Raw genomic sequence first — 16,101 nt, 5'->3', positions numbered from 1 at the left:
TTTGGATCACCTCACTTACCACATAGTTTGTGAAATCAGCATACCACGGAATCTGCTCGAACTTAGCAGCTAGTATCTTCTCATCAAGAAAGGAATCATTAATATCTAAGTTGTCCTTGATTTTTTTTTCGCATTCAAGTCTGGATAAGTGATCATCCACCAGATTTTCGCACCCCTTGCGATCCTTTACCTTAAAGTCAAATTCTTGAAGAAACAATACCCACCGGATCAATCTTGTCTTCGCATATTTCTTATCCATTAAGTACCTCAGAGCTGCATGATTCGTGTGGACCACCACCTTAGTCTCTAACAAATACGCCCTGAATTCTCAAAGGCATAAACCACAGCTAGAAGATCTTGTTCAGTGACAGTGTAGTTATTTTCAGCCCCATTCAGGGCTTTGCTGGCATAGTAAATTTGATCAAATAACTTATCCTTTTTCTGGTCTAACACAGCTCCAAGCGCCACCCTGCTAGCATCGCACATTAGTTCAAACGAATTAGTCTAGTAGTGAGAAATAATAACTGGAGCCTCGACTGACTTCAGCTTAATGTATTCAAATGCCTGCCTGCAGTCATCATCAATAGAGAACTTGGCCTTTTTTTAAAGAAAGTTTGCACAATGGGTTTGCAACCTTCTAAAAATCCTTTATAAATCTGCGATAGAGTCTTGTATGTCCAAGAAAGCTACGCAACCCTTTTACAGTGATGGGGGGAGGTAGTTTCTCGATAACCTCAATTTTGGCCTTATCTACCTCAATACCTTTTGCAGAAATTTTATGACTGAGAACAATGCCGTCTTTCACCATGAGGTGGCATTTTCCCCAGTTAAGGACCAGGTTAAACTCTTCACACCGCTGTAATGCTTTACTTAGATTCAACAAGCATGAGTTAAAGGAATCTCCCACTACTAAAAAATCATCAATAAACACCTCCAAGGTTTCTTCAACCATATCAGAGAAAATCAATATCATGCACTTCTGGAATGTTGCCGGTGCATTACATAATCCAAAGGGTATCCTTTTTAAAGCAAATGTTCCATATGGTCACGTGAACATCATTTTCTCCTGATCCACAAGAGCAGTGGAGATCTGATTATACCCAGAATACCCATCCAAGAAACAGTACCAGCCTCTACCTGCCAATCGATCAAGTATCTGATCCATGAATGGCATTGGAAAGTGATCTTTCAGTGTCCACGAATTTAGCTTTCGATAGTCCATACACACCCTCCAACCTGTGATAGGCCTGAGTGGAATTAGCTCGGTCTTCTCGTTGGCCACTACCATCATGCCCCCTTTTTTGTGTACATACTGTATAGGACTCACCCATTTACTGTCTGAGATTGGGTACACCACCCTTGCATCTAGCTACTTGATGATTTCTTTCTTCACTACTTCTTGTATAGGTAGATTTAGGCGACGCTGATGCTCAATAGTGGGTACACAGTCTTTCTCTAACTGAATCTTGTGCATACATATGCTAGGAGGGATACCAATTATATTTGCAATAGTCCAACCAATAGCTCTCTTATATCTCTTAAGAATAGAGATGACAGCTTCCATCTTTTATTCACTGAGATCAGCGGCAATAATAACTGGTAGCGTATTTCCACTACTAAAAAACACAAACCACAGATGACTAGGTAGCTTCTTCAAGTCTAACATTGGTGGCTCCTTAATGGATGGCTTCACCGGTGGTGAAGGCCGATTCTTAAGGTCAAGATCCAGCTTCTTGAGGGCATAAGAATACTACCACATTCCTATCAAACCACAGATAGTTTCTTTGTACCCATCAATATCCTCACGATCAAAGTTTATGAGCACATCAGCCTATGGCTCAACTGTAAACTTCTCCTCCAAACATAATTCCAGCTCTTCCTCATAATAAATATCAACTATAGAGAAAACATTCATTTCTTTGGGCTGCTTTATTGATTTACATACATTGAAATGAACCACTTCATCATTCATCTGGAATAAAAGCTCATTTGCTCGCAGATCAATAAGCACACTTTTGGTTGCGAGGAAAGGTCGACCTAATATTATGGGCACCTTGAAGTCCACCTCGGAATCCAAAATAACAAAATCTGCAGGAAAAATAAAGGTATCCACCTTCACTAATACAACATACAGAACCCCAACAGGCCATTTTAACAACCTATTCGCCATTAAAAGCCACATGTTGGTTAGAGTAGGATCTCCCAACACCAACTGTTTATAAATAGCTAGCGGCATCAAATGAACGCTAGCCTCGAGATCACATAAGGCCTTGGCAAAATTAAAATACCCCACCGTACAAGGAATAGTGAAGCCTCCCGGATCTGCCTTCTTCTGAACTAATGACCTTGTAGCAATCGCACTACAATGATGGAGATTATCAACTGGTTCATAACTTACTGCTCTCTTCTTTATCAAAAGGTCCTTCATGAATTTGGCATACCTTGACATTTGCCCTAATGCCTCAACCAAAGGAACATTTATAGTCAGCTGCTTCAACATAGACATGAATCTACTAAACTTCATATCGTCAGTCTTCTTTTTCAGTCTTTGAGGGAAAAGAGATGGTGGTTTTGTAAAAGTTTTAACCACAACTTCCTTTTCCTTATCCTTCTTTTGTTAAAATGTAACAGTCTGCTGATGATCAGGTACAATATCTGGAATAAACCTATCTGATCCTACAGATTCTACAGAACTATCAATATTAGCTTCATCCGTATCTTCTAATATAACATCAACTACCGGCTTACCCACAGATTGGCTCTCTAATACCTTACCACTTCTAGTGGTAATTACCATGCACGATCCATCCTTCTTAGGATTTTGGACTGTGTTACTAGGTAACATACTGGCCTTCTTTTGATTAAGTATCACCAATAATTGGTCCATTTGCTGCTCAAATTGTTTGATCGACGTAGAATGTGAGTCAACCATTTGGTTCATCAAAGATAAATCATTTTTTACCTCAAGTACTTCAGCGTTGGTTGCTTCTACTCCCTTCAATAGCTTGGCCATCATGTCCTCTAAGGACATCTTCCCAGAACTAGACGTAACTACATCACGACTTCTAGGAGGAATATACTACCCACTCTTGTCATTTTTCTTTTCTAATTTGCTTGGTCACAATCCTTGTATCTGATTCGATCATAATAGGTCCAACCTTGGTTTCCTTGGCCACTACCTCAAAACCCCCCCTGTTTTTTTAAGTAATTCATTCCTCTTCTAAATCGGAGTTGGCTCTTCCCTATGATGAAACAGGTTTAACCTTCTCTGTCTTCCCTGATAATGAATTCTTAGTGAGAAGGTCCATCTGTATTTTTATGTGAGCCATATCTTGGTCACGTTTCATTTTTTTCACCTCTGTTCTACAGTCATACCAATAGATACAGTAGAGCTTGTTACCTCAAAATCCCTGGTATGCTAGGCTCTACTCTTCTTTATCATACAATCTAGCATCTCAGATGCCTCAATAGAGGTAAGATCCATGAATGACCCACCCGCACCATTATCTACCCCTGGCTTGGTTACCAAATTTGAGGCTCTATATAATATCTCCATCAAATCGATGTTTGTTATCTGATGATTTGGGCAACGCATAAGCTTCTTCTTGAACCTCTCCCAAGTATCGTGGAGAGCCTTAGTTGGAAGCTATCTAAAATTGCTTATCTTATCTGTCAGTTGTGCTCTTTTGGACGGTGGAAAGAATCTTTATAGGAAAGCGTCTTTCAGTTGCCTCCAATTGGTGATAGAGTTGGGAGTTATCCCATTAAGCCATAGAGTTACCTCTCCAGTTAGAGACAATGAAAATAGGCACTGATCAATTATATTCTAACCAACACGTGGATTGCCAAATGACTTGCATGTTGAGATAAAATTTATCAGATACATATTCGGATCATCGCCTGCAAGTCCACCAAATAACCCTTTGAGTTGCAAAAGATGGATCATAGTGCTAGTAATGTTGAACTTGGCTCCGGGTGCTAAAGGCGGAGGAATAATAGCCCCTGTGGCCGTCATCATCAAAAGCAAACTGCACAGCTCTGCATTCGGGTCTCATTCTAGCATGGCGATCTCTATTGATAGGTGTAGCCAAATCATCTGCACGCCTTGGATTTAATAGCTCATCATCACCCAGATCTTCATCATCAGGATTTGGTGCCCGACCTGGGTTATCAGCATTCTACTGATTTACTTGCGTAGCTGCCAATGTAGTTAACATAGCCTACTCTTGTTGAGCAGTTATTCTTTCAGGGTCTTGTTGTGCATCCATTATGCCAATGAGATGTGGTTCAGGATTTATAGGTAATAATGGTTGACCTGATCTCCGTGTATTTGGCATGCATAAGAGTCAACCTGTTCAAAACAAAAACAACAAACAAAAAGTAATGTTTCAGAATCTTTGACCAAAGGGTCTATTAACTATCTCAAACTTAGTTGACAACCGCATTCCCCTGAAATGGCGCCGAAATTTGATATGCCCAAATTACAACTCTCAGTAGAAGTCGCTGTAAAATATAGAACCCAACTCGGTTGGGTGTCGAATCCCACAGAGAATTCTGTGCTCACTAAGTGTTGTAATTGTTATTAGACTGTTGATCAGAGTTTCTTAACCGAAATGGGGGCTTCGTTTTTCTTTAATTTGTAAAATGATAAATTGTAACAAGATTAGTTCAACTAATGATTTTCTCCATATTTCGTAACTTATGAGATTAATCAAACCAGGGTTATGATCACCCAAATGCCAGCATCATTTGGGTTGTGAATTATTTATGAGTACCACTTAACAAATTCAATTGCAAGAAAGGTTGAATCCTATTCTACGTATTTATTAGTTTCTCAACCTAAATGGATAGGTTATCCTATAATTTTCTCAAACTCATAGAATGCCTTATTCTTTCAACCTGATTCTCATGTAAGCTAATCCTATCAGGGAATTAGCTATTACTCTAAAGGTTAAGGCCCTTAGAATTCATGTAGACACCTTTTTTTCCCCACAAACACTTTTCTCTCAGACAAGTGGTGTTCTAGGGCTTACTCCTCAAGTTTGCAACCAAGAAAAGTCATGAAATTGAAGAAAGGTTTATGCAAGGTTATTTAATTATGGAACTCAAATTGATTTCGAACCCATTGATGCATTACACATTAAGGATCCCATAACCGTAGTTATAAAATTTAGCCACAACACTCCATAGAAGATAAAGAATTCATTCTTGTATTATTCATAAATAAATTGAAAGTTTACTTACAAAGAACCCCAAGAATAAGTTCTTGAATCTTCAATGATCAGTTTTTTGATACTAAAATTTCCCAAAGTACTTGGATACCACGAAGTTCAATAGATGAAAAGAAAACTTGTAAAAGGTAAAAGATGCATTCTTAACCCTAAAAGTTGGTATTTATATGTCCCAGCTAAATAAAGAATTTTAAAATTTAAAAACGAAAAAACCGCATCCCATTTGACGATCTATATGACTGACCGTCAAAGACCTGACGGTCCTCCATCTTTCCCATCACTCGATTCATCCGAATGAAAGTTTATGGATAATATCAGACGGTCCACCTGGCAGTCCATTGATGGACTAACGGTCCGCCATCTTTACCATAGTGGAGTCCTTTTGGAAGGTAACTTCTGGATAAGAACTGACGGTTAATATGGTGGTCTATCCCAAGATTGATGGTCCGCCACTTTGACCATTACGGAGTTCCTCTAGAGAATAGGTTCTGGATAAACTTTGACAGTTAATCTGGTGGTCCGTCCCATGTCTGACGGTCCACCACCTTAATTGTCACCAAATTCCTCTGAGAAGTAGTTTCTGGATAAGTGTTGATGGTCCATCTGGTGGTCCTTCATTTGTCTGACGGTCTACTATATTGTCCGTCACTCGACTTCTCTAGAGGCATTGTTCTAGTTCAACTTGACGGTATATACGGCGGTCCGTCGTAAATCTAACGGTCCGTCATTTTGACCGTCAATTCCCCCTTTCTGCTACTTTTTCTAGTTTTCTTCAGTGGTTATCTCCTTTTACTGAAACACTAAAAACCTTCATTAAATATCACTTTGGTTGCTTGAAAACATACAATTTTCCTTTTAAAATGATGCTAAATGTTCCATAAAACACCGAAACATCAATGACCCAAACCTAATCAAATTGATTCTGAGGCTAAGGAATAGAAATAACGAAATCCATATTGATCACTTCCCACTTCCACATGGCAACTGAATTTCTTGACACAATCTTTCGAGCCTCACGTGCTAAACTTTCACTTCCTGAGACACTATGTACTTAGCTAAAAAACTAGACACATCCCGCTTTATATTGTTACACCAATACATTTCCTTAAGGCCATGATACATATCGGCGAACTATGATGCATAGCATAGCACAACTCATATGCCTCAGTTATGATTTTCTATGGTGAACAATCTATATCAGGAATACATAACTTTCTTTGGTACCACAAGGTACCATCACCACAAATTTTAAAGGCCATCACATTTTGCCCACCTACATCACCCTTGATCCCCATCAAGATAGAATCTAACACTTGCTTTTCCTTACCTCTGCACCAAGAGATGATTGTGCCACCTTCTGCACCAACAAACCACTATCCTCAGAGTCTAATATATGAACTCCAAAGTTAGCCAAACAATGACTATCTGTCACTAACTCCCACTTCCATTTATCCATATGATCTAGACTCCCCATGGATAACCTGCTATGAGCTTCAACAACTATGTTAGCTTATCCTAGATGGTAGTGAAGACTCTTTTCATAATCCTTGAGCAGCTCCAGTCATCTCTTTTTCCTAAGGTTCTGAAAAGATATCAACATGCACTCCATACAAATAGTGATGCCAGATTTTTAATGCGAACACCACAATCAACAACTCTAAGTCATGAGTAGGATAATTCTTCTATTGCACCTTCAACTTTCTGGAGATAGAAGCTATAATCTTGCCACGCTGTTTCAAGATACAACCAATTTCCACATGAGGTGCATAACAATAGACCACAAATCCATTTGTGCCTTCAGGCAAAGTCAAGATTAGAGAAGAAGTCAGCTTGTCTTTCAGCTTCTCAAAACTACCCTCATAAGAAACAGACCATAAGAACTTTACCTTTTTCTGAGTTAGCTTAGTCAATGGGGAAGCTATAGAAGTGAAACTTTCCACAAACCTTTTGTAGTAACCAGCTAAAACTAAGAAGCTTCAAATATCGATTCGAGTCGTGGGTATTGGTAACCTCTTAACCACTACAACTTTCTGCGGATCCACCATGACCCCTTTACTAAAAATGACATGACCTAGAAAAGTGACAGCATTCAACCAGAATTAATATTTCAAAAATTTGGCATACACCAATTGCTCCTTCACGGTCTACAACACAATACGAAGGATATCGACATGATCCACCTCACTCTTGGAGTACACCAGAATATCATCGATGAACACAATGATGAACAAATCCTAAAGATGATGGAAGACTTTATTCATCAAGTTCATGAATACTGTCGAGACATTAGTCATCCTAAAATACATAAATAAGAACTCAAAATGCTAATACAAGGTATGGAAGGCAGTTTTAGGGATGTCCACCTCCTTAATATTTCACTGATGATACCCAGATCGAAGGTTGATCTTAGAGAAAAACTTGGCACCCTAAATCTGATCAAATAAATCATCTATCCTTGGAAAAGGGTACTTATCCTTTTTCTTTACCTTATTCAACTGCTGGTAATCGATTTACGTATGAAAGAGACCATACTTTTTATGCACAAACAACACAAGTGAACCCTAGGGAGAAATACTAGAACGGATGAAACCCTTGTCCAAAAGATCCTTTAATTGATCCTTAAGCTCTTTTAACTCAGCTGGATCCATTCCATATGGGGGAATTGAAATAGGACAAGTGTCTAAAACAAGATCTATCCTAAAATGAATATCTTTATTTGGAAAAACACCATTAAGGTCATAAGGAAAGACCTTAGGAAATTCATTCACCACTGGGATAGAATGTAGATAAGGACCCTCCGAGTTGGAATCTGTAACCCAAAATACATGATTGAGACACCCTTTAGAGATTAACCTCTAAGCCTTAAGATAAGAAATAAACCTCCCCCTAAGAGCTAGGGAAGCACCCTCCTACTCAATAACTGATTCACCAGGGATCTTAAAAATGACTTTACTGGTCCAACAGTCTAAAGATGCGTAGCATAAGTGCAATTAATCCATCTCCAAGATGACAACAAAATCTACTATGTCTAACAAAAATATATCCACTAAAGTCTCCCAACACCTTGAAAACACCACACAACCCCTATAGACTCTCACGGCAACCATAGAGTCACCCACTGAGGTAGAAATAGAAAAAGGATTGGGAATACCCTTGGGACTAAAACAAAAATACACAACCACAAATAGGGTCACAAAAGAGAAAGTAGACCCCGGATCAAGTAAATAATATAGATCATGAGAAAACAGTTTCGATATTCTAGTAATGACATAAGGGGATGTCTCAGACTCCAAGCTGGTAGTGAGAGCGTAGAGTCGACCCCGACTAGTGCCAAAGCCATATGGTGCACCCTTTGGTGCCGAAGTTAAAAAAGAGGAAACAGGAACCTTGTTTGCTCCAGAAGCAACCTTACCAATAGGATAGTTCCTAATTATGTTCACTGGCTGACCACTGTTGAAGCACTTTTCCATTCCTTCATTACAGTAGCTCCAATACAATTGACCACAAAATCTGCAGTGACGATAGGATGGAACTGATTGAGCCCCATAACCTGGGATTGGACACCCTGTGCCCTATAAATATTGCCAATCAAAAAATTCCTATCACCAGATTAATTTAGGAGAACTATCAATTGAATAAGACCCAGAATTGCCCCACTTCATGTTGGGCCACTTTCCGCTATCGCTGCTATTCTTCTATTGACCATTACCCTGCTAAAAAATCTAAACTTTTTGCTCTAGTTCTCCCCTATTTCACCTTGCTTCTTCTTCTCTTCCTCAACCTACTGCATGTGCACAACCAACTAGGAGATGTCCATGTCTTTGTTCAATAAGATAACCTTACTCTCCAAAATAAAGTCTCAAGACAACCCAGAAGTGAAGTTTCTCATTCATTTCCTCATACTAGAAACCAACTTTGGAGCATACCGATATAACTGGTGAAACTTCAAGGAATACTCCTTGATATACATTTTGCCTATCTTCAGCTTAAAGAACTCTTACTTCTTTGCTTCCCTCAACTCCTGAGGAAAGAAGCAGTCTAGAAAAGCACTAAAGAGATCATCCTTTAGGGATGACGCTGCATCGTCACCCCTACACTATTCTTACTCCTTATACCATTGGTATGCCATATCCTTAAGTTGATAGGTAGTAAATTCTACACCCTCCATGTTAGTAGATTGTATAACATGAATGATCTTTTCCATCTTATCGATAAAACTTTAAGGATCCTCCTTAACCTTACTTGAGAATTCTATTCAACCTTAACACCAGTCAACATAGGAAGGTTCATTCTCATAAATTGACCAATCCTTATGGCCTCCAAAGATTGAGTAACAAAAGAACCATACTAAGATCAACATATGAATAAACTAATGAACCTCAACATTCTTCATATCAGCTTGAGGAGCTCCACAGAGGCTGGAGGGATAAGATAGAGAAGTTTTTGTGAACTTTAGATCGTCTAGGAAGCATAATCTAAAAAGAGAACCAATGGGTATTAGAGAGGATTTTAGGACCTTAGGCTTTACAGCTTGAAAATAGAACACAAAAAAAAGATACATTCCTAAATACATCGTAGCCTCTCCCTTATGAGTGTGGAGAGCTACACACTCTTAAAAGAGACTCTACTCGACACGACTTTGTGGAATCCAAATTGACCATGAACCTATGGCACAGATACTAATCTGACATACCCCAAACCAGGGCCTTGTTATGTATGCATCTCAAGTACAACTAGGACTGGAGACCAGCCCCAATACCCAACTGTAACCACCTTACACCCTATGTCAGATGAATTTTGAGCATATAACAAGATAAAATAATAATAATTTAAAGACATTAATTAAAGTCTATAATCGTAATCCAATAACCCCAACCAAATATAAAATTAGTGCCCACTCTAATGCCAATAACAATACCAAGGCTGACATCAATATCGACACTACTCATGCCCATAGTAGCCCGACAAAGGCTCTAACCAGAATAAAATAACAATTGGTCGGGATATGCCCCTCACTATAGCCAAAAAGTAAAATTCAAGAAACAAAAATAATGATAAATAGTCCACAGCATAAAATGGAGTCTTCAGAAGTATGGAAGCTCACCACTTCAGTCTGACTCAAAGTTATCCCTAAATCCAAGTCACTAAGCAGGAGGAATAGTAGTATGGCTGGTTCTTACATTGCATGGGGATACACGGCCTGAACATGGTTAGCAAAGTAAATGGTAGCATGTACTCAGGGATAAAGATAAAATAATGCAATTGTTAAAACCCAAATCTAATAACCATATGCAATCACATATATAAATATATACTATGCTGGGATAGGTAACAAGGGTTAGCATGCATTTAAAATCTTAACCTAGACTGCGTAGCTCTATCATCCTAAATGTCCACCTATGGGCTATATGGGTTCAACTCCCCCTTCTGAAAAGGCCCCGGTGCATGTTATCCGCATGAATCGGAGAAAAACATAAGATGACAAGTACATATCCCAAAATATAAAGTATGACATCATACACACAATCACCATAACAAAACCTCACATTGACAAATATGAATTTCCAGTATAGGTCCCCCCGGGACCTCCACCATTCACAGGTTTGATACACGGCCCCCTTTAAGCCCATATTAAAATCAATTACACATTCACAACCATTTACCAAGGAGTCTTATTAATTTGTCATTAAGCATTGGTATCATCATACCAAAATTAAAGCTTGCAAGTCTATTCCAACCATACCATATAAAACATTAAACCAAATTGGACTTTATTATTTCTAATTTACTAAAACCATTTATAATCAAACCATGGCCACCAAGGCATTTCTAATTCCATATTCAATCAAACCATAACCAATTCATGTTCCATTTACCATTGATGCACTGCAAGATTGCAAGGATAATCAAACTATATCACAAAAATCATTCTCATAGGCATTTTAACTGACAGATTGAGGGTACATAAGTTTCAAAACCATAAGCATGCAATTTGGGGAATCTATATTACACCAAAATCCATTTACCAATAACATGCATACCAAAATGTACAATGAAATAAAACATAATAAACCATAAAAATATTATTCAACCATGAACATCCAAAACCCCTAACCTTTTTTGGAAAACAACAATAGTACCATGAAAACCATTCATTCAAACTCATTCTCTTTGTAAAATAACAATGAGGGAGGAGTAATATGCCTTAGGCACCATAGAAGACAGAAAAAAACCACCCTTGATTATCTTGAGAAAACCCTAGACTTTGCTTGAACCAAGAGTTTGGGAGAGATTTAAAGAGTATTAGATTGGGAATATTAGGTTAATGCTGTCCCAAAAGATGGTTTAAGTCGTGGTATCAAAAGGAGTTAAAAAAAGGAATGTCCAGAATTTACCCTGAAGTTGATCGAAGAGATCATGTATCCTAGGAAACAGATACTTATTCTTCACTGTCACCTTACTCAACTGGTGGTAATCTATACACAATTGAAGGGACCCATCCTTATTAGACATGAAGAGAACTGGAGCACCCTAAGGAGAAATATTAGAAAAAATAAAACCCTTATCTAAAAGATATTTCAACTGCTCTTTGAGTTCTTTCAACTAAGACAGAGCCACTCTATAAAGAGGATAGAGTTAGGATTAGTGTTCAGAAGATGATCAATCCCAAAATCAATTTCCTTGTCGGGAGGAACACCAGAAAGATCATCAGGGAACACCTTAGGAAGCTCACAAACCACAAGGATGAAATGCAAAGAAAGATCTTCGAATCTAGAATTCTTAACATACACAAAGTGATAGAGACACACCTTGGAAACAGACTTCTGGGATCTAAGATATGAAATGAACCTTCCCTTAGGCACTAGGGAACTACCTTCCTATTCAATCACCAACTCATTTGGGAAGTGGAAACTGACCCTTAGGGTTTGACAATCAAGAGATGCATAGCACAAATTTAAGCAATCCATCCCTAAAATCACATCAAAGTCTAACATGTCCAACTCTATCAGATCCACCAAGGTCTACCTACCACGAACAAATATCACACAACCTCTATAAGCCCTTCTAACCATAATGAAGTAACCCATCGAGGTGGACACAAAAAAGGGATTTCGAATACACTCAGGATTAGAACCAAAATGAATAGCCAAATAAAGGGTCATATAAGAGGGTAGATTCGAGATCAAGTAGACAATATACATCATGAGAGAAAAGTTTGAGCATACTAGTAACAACATTGGGGGATACCTTACTATCTTGGTAGGTGGTAAGAGCATACAGATGATTTCGACTAACGTTGAAGCCAGAAATATAAGTAGCACCCTTTGGTGTAGGAGATGATGAAGTAGCAACCAGGATCTTATTTTCCTAGAAGCAACCTTGGAAGGAAAATGCCTCTTAATATGACCAATCTAACCACATATAAAGCATTTGTTCCTCTTCTTTTCACAAACACCACGATGCACCTGACCATAAAATCTACAAGGGGGATATGATGGATATAAATGAGCCCCACTAGTCTCTGGCTGGGCACCTTGTGCCTTAGAACCAATACTATTCTAAATAAAATAATCACCTGATGACTTCGGATATAATGCACTAGCCATAGTGTAGGAACCAAAATTACTAAATTCTTTTTAGACCATTTCCACCATCTTTACCACTCTGTTGCTAACATTTACCCTGATTCGAACACCAAAATATGTTGTTCTGTCTTTCACTCATCTTTTCTTGCTTCTTTTTATCATCTTCCACGTGTTGCATATGTACCACAAGTCTAGAGAAATCCATGTCCTTATTCAACAAGGTGACTTTTCTCTCTAAAATCAACTCACGATTCAACCCAAAAGTAAACTTCCTCATTCTATTCCTCATGCTAGACACCAATTCTAAAGCATATCACGATAGCTGATGGAATTTTGAGAAATACTCCTTCACTATTATTTTGACTTACTTTAAGTTCACGAATTTCTCATCCTTTACCTCCGTCAAATCCTGGGGAAAGAAGCATTCAACAAAAGAACTAGAGAAGTTATCTTACGAAGAGAACTCAAAATCATCATCCCTAGATTGATCCTATTTCTTATACCACTGATATACACATTCTTTAAGTGATAGTTAGGGAACTCCACACCCTCCATATCAATAGCATGCATCCTAAGGAAAATCTATTCTATCTCATCAATAAAATTTAAAAGATATTCTTAAATATTTTAACTAGTGAAAGTTGGAGAACTTAACCTCATAAATTGGCTAACTCTTGTCACCATAGAGGATAGAGGAACAGAAGAAACATGCTCAATATAAGAGGCCACCAAATATGTAAGAAAATGAATTGACTAGTAAAACTCAGCATTTGATATGCCATCTTGAGGTGTCCGCAAAGGGCCAGAGGGAACCGGTGAAACTCCACTAAGGAAATTAGAAGCAGCAACCCTAGATCGGGTTTGAACTTTTAGAATGGGATGAGATCCATCCACATTGTCAATAGATGGGCCAAAAGAGTTTTTGTAAGAATCAGATATTTTGGGAGGCATAATCTGAAAAATGAACATATGGAGATTAGAGGATATTTCAAGACCTTAGACTCTATAGATCGAAATAAAACAACAAGAAAGGGAAATATTCTTATATTCCTTATAGCCTCTACCTTATAAGTGTGGTGCACTACACACCCATATAAATAACTCTACTTGACACGACGTTGTAGACACCTAATGACGCCAAACCTAGGATCTGATACAAACTTTAACATGACCTGAACTAAGGCCTGGCTGTGATGAGCATCTCCAATCCATCATGGAATGGAGACCACCTTTTGAACCTAACCAAACAACATACACCACCCAACAATAGTTGAATTCTGAACATATAACAAGATAGAATATGATAAGTTTGAAGAATAAAATATATGTAATAGTTGATAACCGATAATGGACCAAACATATCAAACCAACATCACCCAAATCTATAATAATCCATTAAAGACTTAATACAAAAAGAGCCAAAAACTAGTCTTGGTCGAGATATGTCCCCGACTCTGAAAATGAAAATGATAATGTTAATGATAATAAAAACTTGCAATCCTAATATATGACAAGAACAGATGAAATGTCTAAGTCTTTCAAAGAATTGAAGCTCACTACTTCATCACAACAAACTAATGAACTGAGCAGATCAACCTAACTCTATAAAGGAAAAGTAGAGGCATCTCTGATGCCAACACTCTAGGGATACAACATTAAAAGATAGTTAGTGGGTTGATCACAATCATTTAACTTAGGAATAAATATAACATAGTATCGTGATCAAAATTTTGAAATCATTCAAATGCAATGCATACAATCAAATGCATATATATATATATACCATATCGAGATTGGAAATAAGGGTTAACATGCACCTTAAAACTTTACCCTAGATTATATAGCTCAACCATCATAACATAAGATGACACCTATAGGCTATATAGGCCCAACTCTCCCCCAGCTAGTAGGGCCCAGTGCGTGTGGCCGTACGAACTAGAGGGTATACATATGCACTATGAAGGATTCCAACCTTCTGATATATCAAGGTGATGTAAGCACCCAATCATGTTATATAATGAGAGGGACTCGAACCTCCCAATCATATGATAGTAACAATGGGGACTCAAACCACTCAGTCATTTAGACCCTTACATTGACAATTATAATTTCTAGTATTAGTCCATAGGGACCAACACTTTTTAAACACAGCTACACAACCCTTATTAAATCATAATTGAATTAGTTATCACATATTTTCATTTATTGGACCATGATACATATTTAGGCATGCATTGTTGGTATCTCATACAAACTACACTTGCAAGGTAACACTATAAGATTTAATTAAAAATTATTAAGGTTCATCGAGACTTTTCCCATTATGCAATAGCTTAAGAGTAGTTCAATATGCATATTATTCATATTCAAAACTAATTTCGCAATATGGGGCTGAGGTCATTACCACTTTAATGTCAAAAGTTGGGGTAAATCACAATTTCCTCATTTATTCACCATAAATATGCATCGCACATGTTCAAAAAAATAATCACAGCATTAATATTTATAGGTAAACTATGGGAAACATTGTTCAACAATAAACAGTCAAAACCCTCAACCTATGTTTCGAAACCAACATCAATACATATAAACAACACTTTAAAACATATGACTTTAACAAATTAGCACATAGGGAAGAGTAACATGCCTGAAATACCCAAGATTATGAAGATAATCCAACCCTTAAGACCTTGGATGACCTACTTCTTAAAACCCTAAATATGAATGCTTGAGAAACTTGAGAGAGAAAAAGAATATTTTGAGTGGCTTATCAATGAAAATAGGTCCCCAGTTATGTTTGTAGGTCATGAGTTATTATTGGGATAGTGGGAAATGTCTAAAATACCTCCTTTTAAAAGCTGGAAAATAAAACATCAATCATTATGGGTCTCATAGCAACTCGTCACGACTCATTATGACTAATCTCAATGAGTCGTTATCAAGACTATATTACTAGGCGCACACATTATTGACCTTATGAATCATATACTATGGCTCGTAATGGGACCATACGTCTCGTAGGGACTAGTGTAGTTAACATAGAAATCAATTGGGGTAAATACTGGATGTCCTACCATTTATATAAAATGACTCATAACAAGTCCTCATGACTTGTAGTGAGCCACTCGTACTCAGAGCTTAACTTAGCCAGACACACTATTTGGGCTATAATTTAAGACTAACAACTCATCGTGGGTTATAACAGCTCTTGTCTCTAAGTCATACTCAGGATAAAATCTCAAGCACCATTTACTGGACACCTGACAAATAGGGTTATAGGACCC

General features: G+C 37.8%; 1 protein-coding gene across 1 annotated transcript; it reads right to left on the bottom strand.

Annotated features, from left to right (window-relative positions):
* Positions 1-1,567: 1,567 nt before the first annotated feature.
* LOC124888930 lies at positions 1,568-2,506 on the bottom strand. Its single transcript, XM_047400214.1, has 3 exons — positions 2,114-2,506; positions 1,844-1,972; positions 1,568-1,750 (listed from the first exon to the last, which is right to left on the bottom strand). Exons 1-3 carry the CDS (start codon positions 2,504-2,506, stop codon positions 1,568-1,570), a joined length of 705 nt encoding a protein of 234 aa, XP_047256170.1.
* Between the last annotated feature and the right edge of the window lie 13,595 nt (positions 2,507-16,101).

Source organism: Capsicum annuum, chromosome 11 (genome assembly GCF_002878395.1).
Source record: "Capsicum annuum cultivar UCD-10X-F1 chromosome 11, UCD10Xv1.1, whole genome shotgun sequence".
Taxonomy (NCBI): Eukaryota; Viridiplantae; Streptophyta; class Magnoliopsida; order Solanales; family Solanaceae; genus Capsicum; species Capsicum annuum.
The sequence above is the reverse complement of the archived record's forward strand: the minus strand, read 5'-3'. Positions and strand labels throughout refer to the sequence as shown.